This window comes from Heteronotia binoei, chromosome 19 (genome assembly GCF_032191835.1).
Source record: "Heteronotia binoei isolate CCM8104 ecotype False Entrance Well chromosome 19, APGP_CSIRO_Hbin_v1, whole genome shotgun sequence".
NCBI classification, from domain to species: Eukaryota; Metazoa; Chordata; class Lepidosauria; order Squamata; family Gekkonidae; genus Heteronotia; species Heteronotia binoei.
In genome coordinates this window covers 38,879,532-38,902,393 of record NC_083241.1, presented here as the reverse complement: position 1 = coordinate 38,902,393, position 22,862 = coordinate 38,879,532, and the positions used below count along the sequence as shown (strand labels likewise).

At 48.0% G+C, this 22,862-nt stretch overlaps 1 protein-coding gene across 4 annotated transcripts in view; it reads right to left on the bottom strand.

The window, feature by feature from the left end:
* Positions 1 to 2,517: 2,517 nt before the first annotated feature.
* The window catches only part of SIN3A (SIN3 transcription regulator family member A), a 67,761-nt gene continuing 47,416 nt past the window's right edge, over positions 2,518 to 22,862 (bottom strand). For 2 of the 4 annotated variants that reach the window (XM_060259806.1, XM_060259807.1), the window contains exons 14-21: positions 20,418 to 20,601; positions 18,878 to 19,439; positions 15,871 to 16,040; positions 12,992 to 13,165; positions 11,583 to 11,675; positions 9,119 to 9,213; positions 5,955 to 6,180; positions 2,518 to 3,753 (exon numbers count right to left, since the gene is read on the bottom strand). In XM_060259806.1, coding sequence (XP_060115789.1) covers positions 3,523 to 3,753; positions 5,955 to 6,180; positions 9,119 to 9,213; positions 11,583 to 11,675; positions 12,992 to 13,165; positions 15,871 to 16,040; positions 18,878 to 19,439; positions 20,418 to 20,601 — 1,735 coding nt within the window. In that variant the 3' untranslated portion in view covers positions 2,518 to 3,522. The remainder of the gene's footprint in view (positions 3,754 to 5,954; positions 6,181 to 9,118; positions 9,214 to 11,582; positions 11,676 to 12,991; positions 13,166 to 15,870; positions 16,041 to 18,877; positions 19,440 to 20,417; positions 20,602 to 22,862) is intronic. The other 2 variants (XM_060259808.1, XM_060259809.1) reach the window with 2 other exon arrangements.

Here is a 22,862-nt window from a genome sequence, read left to right as displayed (position 1 = left end):
TTTAAATTTTTTTAAAATATATATATATATATTTGGGTTTTTTGTCCCAGAAGTTGCAAGAAGAGCTTCACATATGCTCATACGGAAGTATTCTCTTGAAGACTTGAAGCCGGGAGGAGGAAAAGAGGCCACAAGCGGCTTATATCCTTGCCATAGCCTAATTCCACTTCAGTGCTCAAGTGTGTCATCTCCTCCTCCTGCTCTCTAAAAATACCCCAAATAGCAAAATTCGCTATCCTCATCTGAAGCATCTGTGTGAATAAAAGTTTACCACTTCGGCAGTGGAAATTCTGGGCCGAAGAACTCCAAAACACAGTCACAGGTTGTTGACTTTGTTGCGGCTTGCAACGACTCCCCTTCCCTAGAGGGGAACGCTCATGACAAAAGATTCTACCCCCCAAAAGGCCTTTACAAAACTCACCCCTGGAGACTGTTGCCGGCCCTTTCGGTGGAGCAGTCGTGATCAGAAAAGAGAACCAGATGTGGACACGAGTAGCCCTGATATTTTAATGGAAACACTGCACTACAGTCAAGTTTACAACATCTGTATAGAAATCATCACATGAATAAGGTGGCGAAAAGGATCACAGTACAGAATACAAAAAAAAAAGAAAAGAAAGAAAATTAAAAATAATAAGGGAAGGGGGCGAGGAATTGTTTGCTATTGTACAGGCCAGAATTGGAGCTTGGAGCTCAGATGTCAGACATCAGAGGGGAGGGGAGGGAAAGAGAAAAATCTGCATTAGGAAACCCCGCTCCAGAAGGAAGAGCCGGCAGCCCCTTCGGCTTTAACCATTGGCCACGATTTTCCTTATTCCTGGATTCTTTGGGCTACGAGAATGCCACCCTGCGCCTCCCTGCTTGGCACAGATGATGCTTCAGAAAGTGTCACTAACAGCCGCTGCTAGTCTCCAAGTGGGCAGAGAGTCCAAACCAATCTTTTAATGCACACAGAAGGAGGGAGGAGGGGAGAGACGCATTTGAGAGAACGCCCAGGGTGAGGAGTAGGGGAGTGCGTGAGAACTCTGCAAAACGAAAGGAGACAAAGTTTCCCTTCCCTTCCAGTCCCCTCTCGGACAAGATGAGGAAAGGAGGCATTGTGGGTGGGGAGAGATCGTTTATTGCTGGAATACTGTTAAGTGCTCCCCCAAGCTGGGCTCTCTGGCTCTAGTGGAACCCTTAAGGTGGACTTCACCCCCACCCTGCCTCCTAATAAGGGTCCTGTCCCACACCTCTCTGTTTGGATTCCTTCCCTCAGGGATCTTCTCTTTTTCTTGGTCTTAGACCACAACAATACTGTTCTGGAGAAAAGAGGGGCAAATCTACCTGCCTGGAAACCCCTGGGATAGATTTAAATTAGCAAGTTAGGATGAGGAGGAGGGAGAGCAAAAAGAAACCCCAGAAAGGCATCTTCTCTCTCTCTCTCGCTCTCAGAGCTTTTTTTGTAGAAGCTCCTTTGCATATTAGGCCACCCCCCACCCTCCGATGTAGCCAATCCTCCAAGAGCTTCCAGGGCTCTTAATTCGGGGCCTACTGTAAGCTCCAAGAGGATTGGCTACATCAGGAGGGTGTGGCCTATGCAAAGGAGCTCCTGCTACAAAAAAAGCCCTGCTCTCTCTGCTTTCTTTCAGATGAGGAAGAGACCATGAGCCAATTGCCACTTTACAAAAAGTCACACAAAAAAATTCCTTTAAAAGGAGCTCTATCTCGCTCAGTTGTTTTCTTAGCTATTTGCTTTTGCCAAGCTTTTTCTTAAAAAAATAGAGACGCTGGTATATTTCACCACTGAAATCGCCAAAAAAAACCCCCACCCCTCTCTTTATTCTTCTCTTCTGTACCCCCCGCCCCCCATCTCGACACATACACGCTCCTATATATATAAAGCAGCTCGGTCAAATACTGGTTTGGTACTTATCTTTCTCCGATACTGAGAAGTCACACAAGCGTGTGTGTGCGCGCGCAAGGGAAAGCCCAACCAAACCCAGCTAGGTAGCTCATCGGCGCTTCACGAAAGTGCAGACGGTGCTGGAAGACAAGGTGGGTAAGAAGCTGGCCCTGACCACCCTCCAAAAGATATCAGAACTGTATTAACACAATATTCGTATGTTGAACAGGCTGCCTTACAGTCAAGTTAAACCACAGTACAGACACGCTCTCTTACACCCCCTCACTCGCCTTCCGTTTGATGAGAATACAGACGGATCAGGGGTCGTTTCCCCACCACCACCGCTTGCCCACAAATCTCAACAACGCATAAGGGAACTGGTGGGCCATGTGTCTTTCTCTAGTAAGAACCCAAGATGTGTCATTATTATTATTATCATTTGTATTTTTTTTTTTGTACAAAAAGGAGAGGAAAAAACAAACAAATTCTTTTCCACACAAAGCACTACAATGATAACTCCCTTTGGTAGAAAGTGTAATAAAATGCTGTCGTTCTCGTCCGTAGGTGCTAAAACCCGAAGCCGACCGCTGCTAAGTTACACGTGAGAAGCTAGTAACGGTGATACTAGCGCGTTGAGCAGACTTTCCTTTAATTAAAAAAAAATTGACAAATATGTACATTTATTTACAAAAAAAAAAAAAAAAGGAGGGTGAAGGAAAAACCATTTTAATATCGGTCGCTGCTATCGTGAAAGCCGCGGGGGCGTTGCGTATATAACTTTTTGTGTGTTTGTGGGTGCGTGAGGAGGAGGTGTGTGGCACTAAGAGAGACTAATAAAACAAACAAGCAGGTACAAAAAAAAGCCGGAAAAAAAAAAACAAAGAACAAACCAACCCCAAATAAAACAATAGTTCCACTGGCACTAGGTAAGGACAGACCAATCTTAATTGGTTTTATGTAAGTCATGAAGAGTCCGGGGGTCACGAGGAGGGGGAACAGCAAGAAGAGAAGAGCCGTATTCAGAGAGGGGAGTGTCTATTATTCATGAGCTGATGTTTTCAACGGCCGGACTGTGGAGCCCAGAAACGGAGGATTGTGGGAAACGTTGGTAACAGCGCGGGCTTGTCCTGGTGGGCTGTTTCTGGGATTCTGAGCGTATTTCTTTTTTTTGGGGGGGGGGGAGAATGGTTAAATGCACCAATATCTGCTCAGGCTCTGTGTAGCACCTGTTGTCCGTGACGCCCGTGCTGCTGGAAGGATTGCTGGTGGTGTGAACGGGTGAGGCGGGTTTCCCCCTATGCTGATCCGGATCCCCCCTCCCTGCCCCACCCCGATCATTGTGCACCTGGAAGTTTTGGCTCCTTGACAACAGTTCCAGCTTCTCAAGGTTAAAGTCGTTTTGGAAAGCCGCCCTCTCTCTGAGGCAAACGGGGTGTACCAGCTACGAACTAAGTCGAGAAGTGGCCGTTATGAAGATACACAAAAGGTGGCGGGAGGGAGGGAGGAGGGGGGAGGCATCGTCCTTGGGGGGTTTTCTTCCTGGATGCTCACGCACGTGGGGACACGTGTTCTCCCCCGCTCCTGCCCCACCGCTGCCGCCCAACTCCGCGCTTTCCTCTCCTCCCTTCCCCCGGAGTTTAGGGCGTCTTGAATATTGTGCCGTATTTGACGCGGTACTTGTTAATGCTGACAAAGTGCAGGTCCTCCGTGTCGCAGGTGGTGGTGCAGGGCACCAGGCCCTCCAACCCTTCGCCCATCAGCCACTTGCTGGTCTCGGCGGCCATTTCGCGGGTCACGTGCTCCTTGGTCCACGCGTCCACCCAGGCTTGGAACCTCGCGTGCAGCCTCTTGCTTACTCTTTCGTGGGACTGCAGAGGGGAAAGGGTGTTAGGGAGGGGGGGGGAGAAAGGGGGAAAAGAAAGCTACAGTCACCAGAGCTACAAAAAAAAAATCAAGCGCAGGTGTGCACGAAGAAATGTGTGACCTGACTGAATTGCAGAGAGCCACGTTGGAGGTTACATCTGTGACTCAGTGTTCACGCTGAGTTAGCGTGAGCTAGCTTGCAGTTTTTTAGCCTCCAGCTCACACCTTTTTGACATCGTTCGGGAAAAACGGGCCCAGAGCAAATTAATATATGCAGAGCAAGTCAATTTAATGCTCACAACTTTAATGCTAGCAGCTCACAAAGTAAAATTTTTGCTCATGAGACTCCACAGCTTAGAGGGAGTATTGTCTGTGATGCATTTAATCTCTTGTTTGATCTCTGGGATGAACCATTCACGTGTGGTGTCGGAAAGGGCAGACCGAGGCACACAGAGAGTTGCACTTCACAGACCGGGGGCAAGCTGAAGGCAGCTACGCTGCATGTTCTCGGACCTACGAAACACCCCTCGAGGAACCAGGAAGCAGATCAATGGTCTTCCAGGGTAGATGGAAATGTGAAGGGAGGGAGTGAATGGGCAGGGAAGGAGGATACTGGAACACTGGAGAATAAATCCTTTGTGTTTGTCTTCCCTGCTGCCGGTGCCTGCATGTTTGCAGCTTTGCTGCTTTCAATCTCCCTCCCAGGGGGCAGGAGGTATCTTTTTGATTTTTTTTCTGCTAAGGGGGAGAAGGAATTTCAGGGAACACTTGAGGGAACCTCTTACAAGCCAGACCCAAGTCTACCAGCTCCTTGGGGTTGGACTAGATGACTCTGGAGATCCCTTCCAACTCTATGATTCCTCAAAGGCCAACAAGATTTTTTTGGGGGGGAGGGGGGGAGGGTAAGGTAAAAGCTTCCCAGCTGCCACCGAAGCACAAAGAGAGCCAGTTTGGTGTAGTGGTTAAGAGTGCTGACTTTTAAGAATCGGGTTTGATTCCCCACTCCTTCTCCACTTGCAGTTGCTGGAATGGCCTCGGGTTAGCCGTAGCTCTCACAGGAGTTGTCCTTGAAAGGGCAGCTTCTCTCAGAGCTCTCTCAGTCCCACCTACCTCACAGGGTGTCTGTTGTGGGGGAAGATGATAAAGGCGGTTGTAAGCCGTTCTGAGACTCTGATTCAGAAAGAAGGGCAGGGTATAAATCTACGGTCTTCTTCTAAATCTCCCTTTGTCAGATACACCCCCCCACCCCCAAATCTTATTGGTCTCTAAGGAACAGCTGCACTTAACTCTGGCTCTTCAACTGCAGAACAACACTGCTTCCCCTGAAACGATCTTATCTGACGAAGGGAGATTCGAGCGGAAAGCCCATGCCCTGTAATCTCGCTGGTCTCCAGGTTGCTACTGGATTCAAACCTAGCTCAATAGAAGAGCGACGTGGCCACGGCCATATTATCTTATAAGCCAGTTATCCTTGTTCAGGCAAAATGCTTTTTTTTTTAAAAAAAAGATGAAGTATTTTAAAATTCGGCTTTTACAACCTTTGCAGAGCTGCAAGCAAGAACAGCTCTTGACTCAACTCTCATCCTTAGCATCTCTCCGCTTTCTGCCGTGCCGCTTGCGTTAGCAGCAGGAAGTCTGAATGGCTCCGTTCCCTCTAAGCTGCGGAGTCTCGTGAGCAAAACTTCTGCTTTGGGAGCTACTGGTGTTAAAGTTGTGAGCTGCTGCATCAATTAGTGTGCTCTGGGGCCATTTTTCCTGAGCTAAGACAAAAAGGTGTGAGCCAGAGGCTAAAAAACTGTGAGCTAGCTCACATGAACTCAGCACCAGCATTCCCTCTAAGAAGACTTCATGCAAGCTATCTCACGGCGGGGTGGGGGTGGGGGGTTAGCCTCTGTCTTAGCACAGGAAGGATGGCCCCAGAGCAAACTCAAGGATGCAGTAGCTCACAACTTGAATTGCCAGTCTCTCACGAACTAGCATTTTTGCTCACAAGATTCCGCATCTTAGAGGAAGCATTGATAGGCGCCATCGACCAAGGTGTTCTCTCAGTGACTGGGCCACAGTCATTGAAGGTCAACAGAACACAAGGAGAGTGGAAGTCCTCTCCCCCTGTCCAGCCTGCACAAAACATCCTGGCCGCGTGTGGTTTCTCCCCATGGGCAGTGAGAGGCCGACGGCTCTTCCCGCCCCCGCCGCTCGGTCCTACCTGATGAGCCCGCAGCAGAGCCGTCCTCCGGTACATGTAATCCTCCGATTTGATCACATACACCATCTTATAGGAGTTGAGCTTAAATTTACACTCCAGCTTGTCTAAGCTCTCCACATTGTCCAAGGGCTTCTTACTGTTCCCTTCCTTTCCTTCCTTCTCCTGCTGCTCCCGACCGCGCTGGCACTTCCGGATCCGCCTCAGGTTCCTGGAAAGCAGAGAACCCCTGCTGGGATTAGCGCCTTCTCCTCCGCCCCGGCCCACCTGGCTCACGCTGACCGACGGGAAGAGCACAGAGGGTCCGTTCTGCACGCTAGCTTTGCCAGCACCTTCCTATCTCCGTCCTCTCCCCTGCTGGTTTTGCCAGCAGAAGAGCGGAGGATGAAGGGGGGGGGGGTCTGGAGCAGGCATCCCCAAGGTGCCCAGAGGCACCACAGTGCCAGCTGGCACCGTTCCCGGTGCCCATCGAGTGTTTTTAGAAAGTGGGTGGGGCCATGGGGGGGGGGCTTATGCCCAGCACGGCTTCTGATTGGCTGTTCAGGGTTTTTTTAAATGCTGCTTTGGCAGCAGCTGCCAACCAAAGCCCAAAGATCTTATCTTCCTTGTGACCAAAGCAATGTTCCCTCTTAACTGAACAAAGCAGTTTCAGACCAACACGGCTGCCCATCTGGATCCCTCTAAACTGAGTTAGTGAGAGCTAGCTCACAGGTTTTTTTTAGCTTCCGGCTCACACATTTTTGTCTCCGCTGAGGAAAAATGGCCCCAGAGCAAACGAATTTATACAGTAGCTCACAACTTTAATGTCAGTAGCTCATGACATAGAATTTTTGCTCACGAGACTCCCACAGCTTAGAGGGAGTATAACACCAAAGGTATGTCGTGGCCAGTGTTCCCTCTAAGCTGAGCTAGCTCACAGATTTTTAGCCTCCAGCTCACACATTTTTGTCTTAGCTCAGGAAGGGTGACCCCAGAGCACAATAACTCATGCAGTAGCTTTAATGCCAGCAGCTCACAAAGTAGAATTTTTGCTCATAAGTTTCTGCAGCTTAGAGGGAACATGGGTCATGGCCATTTTGTCACTGGCTCCAGCTCCTGCGACAGCCATTTTGCTGCTGCACCGCCACGCTGTGTCGCAATTCCAAAGGTGTCCGCAAGCTTAGAAAGGTTTGGGTCCTCTGGGCTGGAGGAAATGGCTAGTTTAATGCCTGCTTCTGTACAGCAACCCTGGACCCTCTTGGTGGTCTCCCACCCAAGTATTAACCAGGACCGATCCTGGCTCAGCTTCCGAGATAGGGCTAGCCTGGGCCATCCAGGTTAGGGCAGGCAGGCAGACAGAGGTGAGTTTGCCATTACCTGCCTCTGCGTAGCAACCCTGGACTTCCTTGTCGGTCCTAGGCACGATTTCTAGGCAGATCATAAGAGGGAGGGCAGGAAGGGTTGCTTCAGTGCTCATATCTCATGGCCCTTTGTTTACATACCCAGGGAAAAGCTGATCGCCACTTTGGGGACAAGACGCAATTTTCCCCCAGGCCAGTTTGCCAAGGGATCCTGGAGGCTCTTTGTCATCTTCCCGGTTATGGAGCAGGGGTCGCACTCCAGATGGGAGAGGAGGTATTTGCGAATTTCCTGCGTTGTGCTGGGGGTTGGACTAGATGACCTTGGAGGTCCCTTCCAATTCTACGGTTCTGTTATTTTACTAGCCACTTAGCTTCTGAGACTGGGCCAGCCTGGACTAGGCAGGGCAGGACAGAGCAACAGAAAGGCTAGACGAGCTCAAAGGGACTGGCTAATTTAATGCTGCCCTTGCACAAAGGATGAATGTAATGAAGATGGCTGATGTTGGCTTGATCCATCATCCCTTCCTCCTCCGGCTTATACCAATCCCCGGATAGAAGTGGTCTCTGTCCCTCCCACAAGCAAACAGAGGTAAGTCACGGTGGCAGACATGATGATCTTTAGGTGCAGGGTCAAAGCCCTCCCCGTTTTGGTTGCCGGAGGCTGAACAAAAAAGTCTGTGTGTGTGTGTGTGTAAAGTGCCGTCAATTTGTAGGGCTCTTGAGGCAAGAGAAGAAAAAGAGGTGATTTGCCATTGCCTGCCTCTGCATAAGAACCCTGGACTTCCTTGGTGGTCTCTCCTCCAAGGACTAACCCTGTTCAGCTTTCAAAACCTGACCAGATCGGGATAGCCTGGGCTATCTAGGTTCAGGCAATAACGCTGGTCAGAAATGGTCAGGACCACGGAGGTACAGAAACTTGGAAAGAAACACACTCTCGCCGTTTACAAAATGTTAGCAATGTGTAATACAAACGGCATTCACCAAAACACCTTAAATAAGCAATACACTAATGCAGTTACAAAACCATCCCATGCACAACCTAGCTACTGTCCAGAATTCATGATGATTTACGATGAGTCTGACAAAAAAAAAACAGAACTGGTCCAATTCCGTTTTGGATGTGCTATCCTTCCTCAATTGAATGCTGATGGATACAAATTGGTAGAGGTGTTCCATGAATAAAAATAAAAAATAAATAAGGACTTAAGGAAGCCAGGAAATTTTGGCACTTCAAGTCTACTGTTCCAATACATAAGGCAAGACGGTCTTCCTTGAAGAAGGATAGCACATTGGTTCTTCTGTCAGACTCATCATAAATCGTTATGAATTCTGGACAGTAGCTATATTGTGCATGGGATGGTTTTGTAAGTGTATTAGTGTATTGCTTAAGGTGTTTCGGTGAATGCCGTTTGTATTACACATTGCTAACATTTTGTAAACGGAGAGAGTGTGTTTCATTCCAAATAACAATGCAAGACCAGCCCAAAGTGGCTGGGTTAAAAGACACTCGACTGGCTTCGCACAAACTCACAACTGCTCAAGCACAGGCTGCTGCTGACCCCTGACCCCCCCCCACCTGCGATTTTCACCTTTTCCACAGACTCCTGGACAGTTCAAACCACACAAAAGCAGCAGACAACTAAGAACTCTTCAGACCTTTAAGCTACGCTGTCACAGGATGGCTGCAACATCTGCCACCAGTTTCCACAGCAGCATTGCACGAGAACAAACACAGCCGTGGTCTCCAGAAGGAAAGGTATGCCTCAATCCGACAATCAGCACTTTTGGCAAAGAGGCAACAGGTGCAATCTTAGCTCAGTCACTCACCTGGGCAGAAATACGGGCTTCTGGGCCAGCTGTTCCCGCAGTTCGGGAGAGGTAGAATCAGAGTTGACGTACCGATCGACGTAGTCGGTCCAACGCTGAACCGGTTCGCATAATCAAGAGAGGAAGGAGGAGGGATGTTAATTTATTCTCTTTAAACATAGCGCCTTGTCAAAATCCCACTCACCGATGCCACTTGATCAAACCACTCCTAACCCCCAATCTGGTGACAAACAAAGGGATAGAGTTTTTGTGGGCTGACGGATGTCTCTCAATTACTGAACAGGTTGCAGAGTTTTTGGACCTAGCAGCGAATGAGAAAGCAATTAAAAAATGGAGCTAGGTAGCGGAATACCCCACTTTACTTTTCTTAGTTATTTTGTTTGTAACCATGTATCCCTATGTTGCCCATGCCGGTGAATTACTTTGGTTTGTCTATCCTATTTTGAAGTTTCTTTGGCTCTTGTATTTCCTCTCTGTTATGCCAATTCCAGAGCCAGCTTGGTGCAGTAGTTAAGTGCTCTGACTCTTATCCGGGAGAACCGGGTTTGATTCCCCACTCCTCCACTTGCAGCTGCTGGAATGGCCTTGGGTCAGCCATAGCTGTTGTAGAGGTTGTCCTTGAAAGGGCAGCTGCTGTGAGAGCTCTCTCAGCCCCACCCACCCCACAGCATGTCTGTTGCGGGGGAAGGAGATAAAGAAGATTGTAAGCTGTTCTGAGACTCTGATTCAGAGAGAAGAGCAGGGTATAAATCTGCAGCCTTCAATAAAGGTTATGTCTGTCTGTCGCAGTCCCTTGTTTTTCTCATTCTATCAAAAGAGAGCTTTTGGGCGTATTTGCTTTCTGCCTTGGGCTACTTCTCCTGTTATTCATCTTTCAGACATCATTTTGTGCACAAATATGGGAAACAGCATGACCAGACCTGAGCTGAGGCAGGACTTCACTTACAGGAGTGGAAATTAGAAAAGGACTGCCACCGTCAGAGCTCCCCGCCCCCCCTCCCCCAGAGATTCAATTTGCAGATGAGCCATAAAAAAGCCTATTAGTTTTTTCTACTGATTTTGGTCACTGTTTGTTATTTATGTCATTTATAGTCTGCCTTTCTCACTTGGACTCAAGGCAGATTACACAGGGTGAGTCAAAACAATGGACAGAACAGGTGTTTGACAAACAATGCAATAGCATCAGGGCTGTAGAACAAGACAGCTAGACTTAAGTACCTATTTACTCTATTAACTAGTCTCTGGTGACTGGTGTCGTGAATTTTTTTTTAACTAAGTAACTGGAGATGACATTCACATCTCGTTTTGACGGATTTTCGCTTTTACTGTTTGCATTATGAAGGAGAGAAGGAAGATCGCGAAGCACCTGCTTTCCTTCCAGTGGATGGAAACGGCTGACAAACAAAAAACTCTAGCAAATTTTTAAAGTGTAGTGAAAATTATTCTCTTCTTCAAGGAAATACTCTTTGACAAAATCCAAGCGATGAGAGCAGTATGTTGCTCCTAAAATTATTAGAAGAATCATAGAATGGAAGTCCTTGATACCTTGTGGTTAAAGCTGTTTTAGGCAAATCCATATAATATCTTTTAGAACTCAAAATGTGGTATCGTATGTGCCCCAAGATCTACACTTTATTATTTAAAGTTGCAAGCCTTTATGACTTTGTGTCTTGGCCCTAAAACACCCGAATGAAACTTCAACTGTACAAAGACTTAAAAGTATAATCCTGAACAGATTTACTAGTCTAAAACCACTGATTTAATGGACTAAGGCCTGATTCCACACAAGACTGCCCTGTTGTTCACCTAAAATTTACAAATTGTGCTCACAGGTGTTAAATCGAATTTCAAAGAAAGAATGCACACCATACAGCAGAACAGGGGTGGCCAAACTTGCTTAATGTAAATGGTTACATAGAAAAAACATCAGATGTTTGAGAGAGGAAGGAAGGAAGGAAGGAAGGAAGGAAGGAAGGAAGGAAGGAAGGAAGGAAGGAAGGAAGGAAGGAAGGAAGGAAGGAAGGAAGGAAGGAAGGAAGGAAGGAAGGAAGGAAGGAAGGAAGGAAGGCAAATAGATGGAGCAGAGATGTAAAGAAAGCAACTTTAACCTCAAATGCATTCTCCAAGACCAGCTGGCTTGGCTTGGCTAAGTGATTTAAAGAGAGAAATGACTTCTCCAAGCCAGCCCATGGGGTGGTGGGAGCTTTGAGAGCCACACAATACGTGTGTTAGAACGAAACAGCTTTTACACTATGAATGTTCAGGATGGCACAGAGTGTTGGACTGGATGGGCCATTGCCCTGATCCAACATGGCTTCTCTTATGTTCTTAAAATATACACCTTTTAGGATACCCAGAACTCTTTCTGCTACACCGGAAAGACCTTCACTACAGCACATGCATCTGATCCCTGAACATTCAAAATCTCTCAACCCAGCAAGCTGGCCAAAGAAGCTGCTCTTACCTCGGCTTCGACAGGGTCATCCGAGTTCTCCTCTTCTGTGTCCAGCAGCTCGATGGTTAACTGAACCTGGCCTCTGCTTTGGATGAACATCAGCTGCACAAGAGAACACAGGGGCCTCCAGTAAGCACTTCAAACAACCCTTGTGCCAGCTATGCCATGGGACAACCCGACCCTGGCCCAAGAACATAAAGCCCAGAAGGCAAAGGAAACTCCGATCTGCACGGCAATGACTTGCTCCAGAGGGCTTTCCGGATCGATATCCCTATTGGCTTTTCAGGCAGCGACAACTGTTTTTGGGTCTGGCTAGAATCTGTACGCAGCAGAACTGCCGAGTTACTGCGCAGACCAGGGGTGTCAAACATGTGGCCTGAGGGTCAAATCAGGCCCCCGAGCAACTGGCTCGTCTGCTTTTTTCCCCCTCTCTCTCGAGTCCTTCTGCATCTCAACTTGCTTTGCAAGGCTTGCTCAATTGCACAGAAGCTACAGAGTAAAGCCTCGATTTTCTCCATTGGCTGAGGCTCCTCCCCTCCTGGTCCCCTGGGGGCGGAGGGAAAGAGCCATAGCTTCCTTTGCTCAGTTTCCTGGATCCCATGGGAGAAATACAAAGAAAGCACCTTTAAAACCAACAAGTGCTAATGTTTTAAGCATGTTTTATTTTAAGGGTTTTTTTAAAAAAAAATGTTTAGTCGCGTTTGTCTGTGTTATTTAAAAAGTGTGTATCTCTGCTACCTAATCATAAATAGGTACACACATGGCCCAGCCCGACAAAGTCTCATTTATGTCAGATATGGCCCGCATAACAAATGAGTTCGACACCCCTGGCTCAGACTGTTGTCGGCTGGTGAATTTCTTAGTAAGCGTGCTTCCAGAGGGTAGCTGTGTTGCTCTGCAGTAGAAGAGCTAGATTTGAGACCGGTAGTACCTTGGGGACGAACGAGATTTTCCGGGTATGCGTCTTTTGAGAGCCAAAAATTTGTAGCTGACCAAGGGAGCTCTGACCGCCGAAAGCTCACCCCCAAAAAATCTTGTTGGTCTTCAAGGTCCTCCGGGACCCTGATCTAGCTGTTCAGTAAGGTTGATGTGCTCAGGAAGCACAAATGCTCCCCCTCCCTCGCGGGCAGTATTGAAAGACAACAACTTTCTCCCTTCGCCTTCTTTGGAGGTTTTTAAAAGGAGGCTGGATGGCCATCTGACAGCAATGCGGATCCTGTGAATTTGGGGGAGCAGTGGGGCAGTATTTATGAATTTCCTGCATTGTGCGGAGGGGGTTGGACTAGATGACCCTGGAAGTCCCTTCCAACTCTATGATTCTATGTATCCCTTTCTATGGGACGCTCTCTGCCATTTCTCCCGATTCCACAGGCGATGCCCTTCTTAGCTCCGCCAGAGAGCCACTTCATCTGCGTTACCTTGAAACAGTTCTCGTCTTGCATGAGGTGCTCTGCTTTGCGTTGGTACGCCACCTCCACCAGGGAGCGAGACGGCTGTGAGGACAGGAGGCCCCCCGTCGCTACGTTGGCATTCTCAGACAGGTACAACTCTGTCACCTGCACGCAGATCTCGTCACTCACTATGTGCTGGAGCTGTTGGTAGGAAGGTGGGGAGCGGAGACAGGCGTTAGGGTGCTTTTGAAACCCAAAGGACCAAGTGCAAAACCTACTTCGGCCCAGCTAAGCTGAAGATAGAAATAATTACAGGAGGCAAATCCCATCTGGGGCGTGCATTCGGATCTACAGAAGCTGGAAATACACCTGAAAAATACCGATAAGGTATATCTGGCATTCCAAATGTATCCAGGTTTTCTCAATAAAAACAAATAAAAAATTCCAAGAAAATCTGAGATATATTTGGGAATTATTGGTAGAGTTTAAAACAGCAGAGGGGCGGAATGTTTCTCGGGATTCTGCTGGTCCCTTTAAAGTTTAAAGGACCTTCCCACGGCATGAAGATTCATTTGGGGGTGTGCATTCAGATCTACCCAAGCTGGAAATACACCTGAAAAATACCAAGAAGGTATATTTTGGCATTCCAAATGTATCCGGGTTTTCTCATAAAAACAAACAAAAAATTCTGAGAAAATCCCAGATCTATTTGGGAATTATTGCTAGATTTTAAAACAGCAGAGAGGCAGGAAGTTTCTCGCAGCTTCCACTGGTCCCTTTAATGTTTAAAGGGACTGCAGAAGACAGCCTGAGGATTGGCTATGCTGGAAGGAGCAGACCCTTCCCACTGGTTTGGAGCTGGCTTCATGTGCATCCCATTTTAAACAGCGTTGCAAAAGAAGCCTTCTTGCCCAGTTCTTCATGCCGTGGGGAGGGATCTCCCTATGGCATACGGAACTTGGGACCGACTTCTCATGCATTTCTCCATACGGCTCCCACGTGGTGGAACACGTGCACTGAGAACATCAGAGCCATGTGGGACCTATCACACTTCCACAGGGCTTGCAAGATTGAACTTTTCTGTACAGCTTACTGAACATATGAAGCTGTCTTATACTGAATCAGACCCTTAGTCCATCAAAGTCAGTATTGCCTACTCAGACTGGCAGCGGCTCTCCAGGGTCTCAAGCTGAGGTTTTACACTCCTATTGCCTGGACCCTGTTTAGTTGGAGATGCCAGGGATGGAATCTGGGACCTTTTGCTTACCAAGCAGATGCTCTACCACTGAGCCACTATCCCTCTCCAACTTTTTACAACTAAAAGCTTTTTACAACTATAGGGGAGACAGCTGCTACGCCAAAGGATTGACAACACTGGCCAACATAATTGTACCAGCATTACGAGTGCTGTGATTACCAAAGATTTGCTAGGATCTGTAATTTTATTTATTTTACTGTACTTTACTATTGTAAGGTTTTATATTTTGTGGGTTTTATCGGTTGTTAGCTGCCTTGAGCCCGTAATGGGGAGGGCGGAATGTAAATTTAATTTTAATTTTTTTTTTTAATGCAGCACACTTTAAACCAGGCTGCAGGAGAAGCCAAGTCATCCACAGGATCGGGCTGGCTTCTAAAAAACAACAACACTGGTATTCTTCTGGATTCTATTGGGCCCCCAAAACTTTGGGATTCTGAAAAATGCTGATTTAAAAAAACTGCACACTCCTAATCCCAACGCATTTCAGCACATGGCTGTTCTATTTCCCCACTCTCAGAAAACAGGAAACCTTGTGAAGGAAGTGGGCATCTGGAGAACAGTGCAGAAAAGGGCAACTAGAATGATTACAGGTTTGGAACACTTTCCCTATGAAGAAAGGTTAAAACGCTTGGGGCTCTTTAGCTTGGAGAAACGTCGACTGCGGAGTGACATGATAGAGGTTTACAAGATTATGCATGGGATGGAGGAGGTAGAGAAAGAAGTCCTTTTCTCCCTTTCTCACAATACAAGAACTCGTGGGCATTCAATGAAATTGCTGAGCGGTCGGGTTAGAACGGACAAAAGGAGGTACTTCTTCACCCAAAGAGTGATTAACATGTGGAATTCACTGCCACAGGAGGTGGTGGCGGCTACAAGCATAGCCAGCTTCAAGAGGGGGTTAGATAAAAATATGGAGCAGAGGTCCATCAGTGGCTAGTAGCCACAGTGTGTATGTATATGTATATGTGTGTGTGTGTGTGTGTATATATATATAGATATAGATAGATATAGATATAAATAAATTTTTGGCCACTGTGTGATACAGGGTGTTGGACTGGATGGGCCGTTGGCCTGATCCAACATGGCTTCTTTTGTGTTGTGTTCTCTCAGCCACCAAACTCTGCAGAGGAAGACATGCTTTGGGGAACAGGGCAATGCCTTTTTATTTATTTGTACCATTTTCATGCCAGCTTTCACTCAGGGTCCCCAAGGCAAGGAGAATTTTTGGCATCAAAACCCACGACACCTTCCCAGTTTGCATCGCAAAATCCAATTCCCCTGAATGTGTATTTGAGCTAATGCCCCAACGACATCTTATATTTCTCATATTCAAGAAGGCTGAAGGCCATTTCTATGACCCTAAACATATCACAACTCAGATTTTAGTTATTCTTTTCGAGCAAACCGCTGGGCTTGCAGTAGGTCCCAGGTTGAATCTTAGACATCTTTAGTTAAAAAGAACAAGACAGTAGGTGGTGTGAAGGACTTCCGCCTGAGACCATGGAGAGCCACTGCACATCTGAATAGACAATACTGCCTCTGATGGACCAAGGGTCTGATTCAGTATCCGGCAGCTTCATGCGTTCGTGATCAGCTGCCTCTAAGGATCCAGCTCCCCCCACCTCCAAACACACAACAGAACGCTCACCTGTCGAACAATACTTTGAATCAGCTTGTCCATGGTGAAGGCAATGTAGGCGTGAATGGTGAACATCTCACGAAGAGAATCTTCGTACTGAGAGGAGTCCATGTTGCCGTCCAGTAAGTTCCGCACCATCTCCAGGAACGCGGGGTAATAGTCTTCCACTTCAATGTCCACTAAGACAGGAAAGAAAAAAGCGGGCCGTGAAATGTAACATCGAATCTGAAAGCCTGTTCAGCCTAAAAAAAAAAGATAAAAAGGTAGTCCCCTGTGCAAGCACCAGTCGTTTCTGACTCTGTGGCGACGTTGCTTTCACAACGTTTTCACGGCAGACTTTTTACAGGGTGGTTTGCCAGTCATCTACACTTCCCCAGTCATCTACACTTCCCCCCCAGCAAGCTGGGTACTCATTTTACGGACCTCAGAAGGATGGAAGGCTGAGTCAATCTCAAGCCGGCTACCTTTACCCAGCTTCCACCAGGATTGAACTCAGGTTGCGAGCACAGCTTGGACTGCAGTACTGCATCTTTACCACTCTGCGCCACGGGGCTCTTCTATTCTTTTATTATTCTATTATTATCTTCTGTTCATCCTAGACAACTCTTTTTCTCTCCCCCTCCCCACAACAGTGAGAAGCCAAGACCAATAAATCACGCAGAGATGGTAAGAACAGAATATAATGATGCAAAAGGATAAAACGTAAAGTAGTGAAGATAGTAAACACAAGCTGGCGTTGGTATTTGCGGTAAGTCATGAACAAGTGCATGGAAATGATTATATATATATATATATGTAGATGATACAACTTTTGCCTCTGTGGAGTCTTCACAAAGGAATGAGAAGTCGCATCAATCTGGAAAGGCGGCAGGGGGTTACAAAATAAGTAAGGACAGAAATGAGATGTCGGGGATGAGATGACACAAGAAAACCATCGTTGTTTTGACGGATGTCAGTCACTGAGCTGCTCTGTGCTTTTACTGTACACTGGAGAGCGATGGTGGCTGAGTGGTAGAGCATCTGCTTGGTATGCAGAAGGTCCCAGGTTCAATCCCCAGCATCTTCAACTAAAAAGGGCCCAGGCAAGCAGGCGTGAAAACCTCAGCTTGAGACCCTGGAGAGCCGCTGCCAGTCTGAGTAGACAATACTGACTTAGATGGACCGAGGGTCTGATTCAGTATAAGGCAGCTTCATATGTTCGTGTTCACTGGCTGTGGTACAGTCTGTGCAAACGAGACTTCACCTGCGGCTGACCTGTTAACTGTATCTCTGCTGCACAGAGGCAAGAAATGTCACACACAGAAAAGCCAGCTGAGCCCATTCTCCCTGTTGCTATTCATCCCAACTATGTTCAGTTTCTGGCTGACGTGCAGCCTAGGAATGCCATGTGCATCCAGAAACCAACAGAGCTGGAAAGCTCTTAACAGGAATACAAATGCTTACGTTCAGCACAGGGTAAGAAAACACAAATCAAACGAGGTTTTTGCTTGGGATTTTGCGATACATCCATTTCAAACCACGGGCCCTTTGTGAGGATTCGAACTGGGGTCTCCCAGATATCAAGCCAGATACTCTGACCCAGGGTCCCCAATCTTTTTGACCCTGCGGACACCCTTGGAATTTTGGCACAGCGTGGTGGGCCCAATCCCAAAAAGGCTGCCATAAGAGCCAAAGCCAATCACAAGATATCAGAGAGGGAGGGTCATGCATAACTCCCAACACGGATTCTTTTATGTTATATGTCTGCCACTTATGCCTGAAATAGTGTCTGTTTCTTCTGAATATGCTGTTTTGACTACTGAAACTGTTTTATGATGTTTTAATTCTGATGTTTGTTTTTACTGCTGCAAGCTGCCGTGAGCCCGATTGCGGGATAGGGTGGGGTATAAATAAAAAAAATTAAATTAAATTTTAACTGTTTATGAAAATGTTTAACAGGATGCCTTTTAAGATGAACATATTGTTTTGGGCTTTTTAGTATTTATGTGTGTCTCTGTGCGAACTCATGTGCCTGGAACTCACGGTGACTTCTGGTGACCCCTAGTGGAGCTAGGATGTTATTTCCAGGCTTGACATGCCTGCCCCTGAGTCCTGGCCCTGGTACTCCTTTGGACGTCTCCCTTCCAAGTACTTAACACGGTCAGCCCCGATCAGCTTCCGAAATCCGACAATGATCAGGCTTGCCTGGCCTCTCCAGGTCAGGGCAAAAGGAACGTATTGTTTTAAACCAGAGGTGGGCGAACCTCTCTCAACATGAGCCATACAGAATAAATGTCAGATATTTGAGAACCGCAAGACATGAATGTCAGATGGAGGGAGGGAGGGAGGGAGGGAGGGAGGGAGGAAGGGAGGAAGGGAGGAAGGGAGGAAGGGAGGAAGGAAGGAAGGAAGGAAGGGAGGAAGGGAGGAAGGAAGGAAGGGAGGAAGGAAGGAAGGAAGGAAGGAAGGAAGGAAGGAAGGAGGGAGGGAGGGATGGGAAGGAAGGGAGCAGGAGGAAGGGAGGGGGAGGGAGGGAGGAAGGAAGGAAGGAAGGAAGGAGGGTGGGAGGGATGGGAAGGAGGGAGGAGGAAGGAAGGGAGGGGGGAGGGAGGGAGGAAGTAAGGCAGGTGTGGCAAAGTGATTTAAAGTGAGAAATATAGTGGGGGTTCCAAAAGCCACACAATATGTGTGAAAGAGCCACATGAGGTTCCCAAGCTGCAGTCTGACCACCCCTGTTTTAAACTATTTTCTTGCAGGCGCCTTCAGTCGCACACTGAAGATCCTTATGCTGAGGAGGCAAGTGCTGCCAAAAGCCATTTTAAAAAAACCTGCGCAGGTGATGAGATCTCCAGTGCTCAGAGAAGCCTCACACGGCCCTGCCTGCTTTCTCAAAACCCTTGGCAGCTGCCACAAAAAGGTGTCAGTGGGGTGTTATGGTGCCTGGGGCCATCCCATTGGGCGCCCCTGCTTAACACCATGACCACTCTCCCACGATGGGCCCCCTTTCCCTTTCTCCCCCCACTGAACGTGCACTTACTGGGCTCCTTCAAGCGCAGGTGGATGGCTGGGCTGTCGCTCTTGTCCCGCTTGACCCCCAGCACTTCCCGCTCCCACTCCCTCTCCCGGTTCTCCTCCTCGATCTGCCGCTCGGCCTGGTTGTAGATCCGCAGCAGCCGCAGGCAGAGGATCTGGTGCAGGCGCTGGAAGATGTACCAGTTGTTGTTGACGTAGAAGAGGTTGTAGACCTCGTCCATCCCTCGCAGCTTCTGGGCCGCCATGCTGCTGAAGAGCAGCTTGGCCTTGGGGGGGCTGCCCCCCACCCCGTTGTGCTTTTTCACGGCCCCGGAGCCCTCCTCCACGTCCATCTCCTCCTCTTCTTCCTCCTCCACGTCGGAGAGCTCGCCCCGCTGGGCAAACAGCAGGTCCGGGATGAAGTGGTACATGATCTGCTTGATCTTGTACTTGTCTTCCTTCTGGATGCCCGTCTGGCGCTTGACGTGGTGGATGATCAGCGAGGCGGCGTCATCCAGGATCTGCTTGTCCTCGTAGGCCAACGTCAAGTGAGGGCCCGTGTTGTCCTCGGAAGACTGCTCCTGCCTCTGCAATTGAAAGGGCGAGAGCGTGAAAATCCCTCTCTCCTGAATTCCCCGTCCCCCGTGGGTAGTGGGGAGAAACCTCCAGGAAGAAGAAGACTGCAGATTTATACCCCCGCCCTTCTCTCCGAATCAGGGTCTCAGAGCGGCTTACAATCTCCTTTATCTTCTCCCCCCACAACAGACACCCTGTGAGGTGGGTGGGCTCTCACAGCAGCTGCCATTTCAAGGACAACTCTGCGAGAGCGATGCCTGACCCAAGGCCATTCCAACAGCTGCAAGCGGAGAAGTGGGGAATCAAACAAGGTTCTCCCAGATAAGAGTCTGTGCACTTAACCACTACACCAAACTGGAACACAGTAAGTGGCACGCTGTAAGGGCCGACATTCTGTGCAGGGAGGGAGTGTGCAAATGTAGGGAGGGAGGGAGTGTACATTCTAGATCAGGGATGGCCAAACTCGCTTAATGTAAGAGCCACACAGAATAAACATCAGATTTCTGAGAGCGGCAAGACATAAAGGTAGGCAAGCAGGCGGGCAAATAGATGGGAAAGGAGGAGATGGAAAGAAAGCAACTTTAACTTTCAATGCCTTCTCCAAGCTGCCAGCTGGCTTGGAGAAGTGATTTAAAGGCAGAAATACCTTCTTCAAGCCAGCCAACAGGGAGGCAGCTTTGCGAGCCATTCAATGTATGCGAAAGAACCACATGTGGCTTCCGAGCCGCAGTTTGGCCACCCCCGTTCTAGATTATTAATTCCTAGGGTTGCTGTAAACTGGAAGCGACTTCACGGCACTTCCCACCGCTGTAGCTGTAAGTAGGATCTTCGGAAGGTATTAATTCATAGGGTCACTGTAAATTAGGAGAGACCTGATAGCACTTAACACATACATCGTATAAACAATAGAGCCTAAGGAGCACATTTTGCTATAGAAACCAAAAGAAAACGCCAAGGCAGAGAGAGAAGCCCCTGCCCCCGCAACCTACCTCATCATAAATGCTCTCGATCTCACTGAGCAGGCTCTTTGATCGTAAGACCTTGGTGTCGTTCTGCTTGAAGTTGATCCCTTGGTGGTCAAGAGATTTCAGGTAGTACTTCTCGTTCTGTTCCCGCCAGACTTTGTTGAATCCTCTCTGAGCTTCCCGCCATTCCTCCTCTTTCATTTTTAACCTTAGCGATTAAGATGAGAGAAAAAAGAGGGGCTTTGGAGGACTGTGCTAAGGAGGGCACGGCTTTGAAAGAATCAGACAGGAAAACCACAGCCTTCCCATGCAGTGTGCTTTTTTTTCTTTCTTTTTTTGGCCAAGAGGCATCAGACAAAACCTCAGAAGTCTTTAATGGAAGAGATGGACTTCTTGTATGATGCTGACGCATGACGCTGATGTTCTAAATATTCTCGCAGAGCACTCTGTTAATAATGCCCTTGTTACAGGAATCTGGGTAATTAGTTGTGATTTTACAGATTTTGAAAGCCATATTCCGTTAATAAGGCCCCTGTTACAGGAATCTGGGTAAATTAGTTGTGATCTTATCGATTTTGTAAGCTGCACCCAAGACCAGATTTAGTGGAAGCAGTCTTCTCAACCAGGCACCCTCAGCCCCTTCCAGTATGAAGTCACAAAACAATTTCCACCCAACAGGTATCTTTTTGCCAGATATGGACACCTGGGGCAACAACCTTCACTTTGATTATGAACCCTTTTCAATAACCCCTTCATGGCTAGTATTTCTTTTTACTTGAAACATTTTTATCTAGCCTTGAATTTTAGTGGACTGGGAGCATATTGAAGGAAACAAAGTTAAGCCTTTCCCTCTAGGCCAAGGGTGTCAAACATGCAGCCCAGGGGCTGAACCAGGCCCCCGGAGGGCTCCTGTCACCTGCCTCCTTCTCCCTCTTGCTTCCTTCTGCATCACAACTTGCTTTCCCAGGCTTGCTCAATCACACAGGAGCTACAGAGCAAAGCTCCTCACTTGGGGAGGAAGTGGGGGAAGGAGAGCTAGCTTTGCCAGGCTCTCTCAGTTGCACAGCAGAGCTACTGAGCCAAGCCTCTCTTCCTTCGGTTGGCTGAGGGTCAGCAAGCCAGGGAAGTGGATTAGGCTGAGTGGGCGTGTTTGTCTGCGTCCTTTATAAAGTTTATATCTCCCTGACCTGGCATTACATCTTATGAGACACATGGCCTGGCCTGACAAGGTCAAGATCCAGCCCTCACAGCAAATGAGTTCAACACCCCTGCTCTAGGCCTTTTGTTGTTTTTTATTAAAAATTATTTGTTGCATTCTTCTGTTTAATTGCTAGCTGTTTTGTTGGGCATTTACAACTTTTAGCCCATGGGCGGCCAAACTGTAGCTTGGGGGGACACGTGGCTCTTTCACACGTATTGCGTGGCTCTCGAAGCCCCTACCACCATGTAGGCCGGCCTGGGGAATGCATTTAAAGTTACTTTCTATCCCCCTCTCCCTCCCTCCCTCCTCTCTCTCTATTTTCCTGCCCTCCCTTTCACAAGCTGCCTGAACTCACAGTTAATCAAAATGAGCAGACAGGCAGAGACACCGGGGAACACAAGTGGTCACGATAATGGAAAGCACACAACACTGCCGTTGTCTCAGTGTGTCTGCTCTCGCAGCTCGTTCTTACATGCCCAGAGGAATGTCAATTGCCACTCTGGAGTCTGGAGGGAATTTTCCTCCAGGCCAGATTGGCCCAGAGATCCTGGAGGTTTTTTGCCTTCCTCTGGGCACAGAGCAGGCGTCTCCAGGGAAGTGGGAGGTAACGGTATATTTCCTGCATTGTGCAGAGGGTTGGACCAGATGATCCTGGGGGGTCCCTTCCAGGTCTGCATTTCTCCTGCAATTCGAGGTTAGGCAAAAGTGCTTTGAGTCGAACTCGACTGAAATGGAAGGCTGACATTTAACACAAAGAACTTTTTTCGCCTCTCTTTCTGTAAAGCTGTGAAGAGGGATGTTAGAAATCTAGCATAACCAAGCATTGTGGAATTCCCCTCCCAAGAAATAATCCTTAGACCAAGGGTGTCAAACTCATTTGCTACGAGGGCCGGATCTGACATGAGACCTTGTCGGGCCAGGCCATGTTGAGCCGGGCCATGCACGTACCTATTTAAGATTAGGTAGAACGGGTATAAACTTTATAAAGGACACAAACACAATCAAAGGGTTTTTTTTTTTTAGAAGGAAGCAAGAGACAGAGAAGGAAACGAAGACAGTTTTCAGGGGCCTGATTCAAGCCCTCCAGGGGCCTGATTCGCCCCCGGGCCGCATGTTTGACATCCCTGCCTTAGACAAACTATCCATTCCCCCCACAACAGATATTTTGCTAATACATTCCCACGAGCTGTTGAATTCTGTAGTTAGCAGGCTTTCCCAAGGACCAAAACAGTGTTGAGAAATCCCAAAAGTGAGGGAAGAAGGCCTCT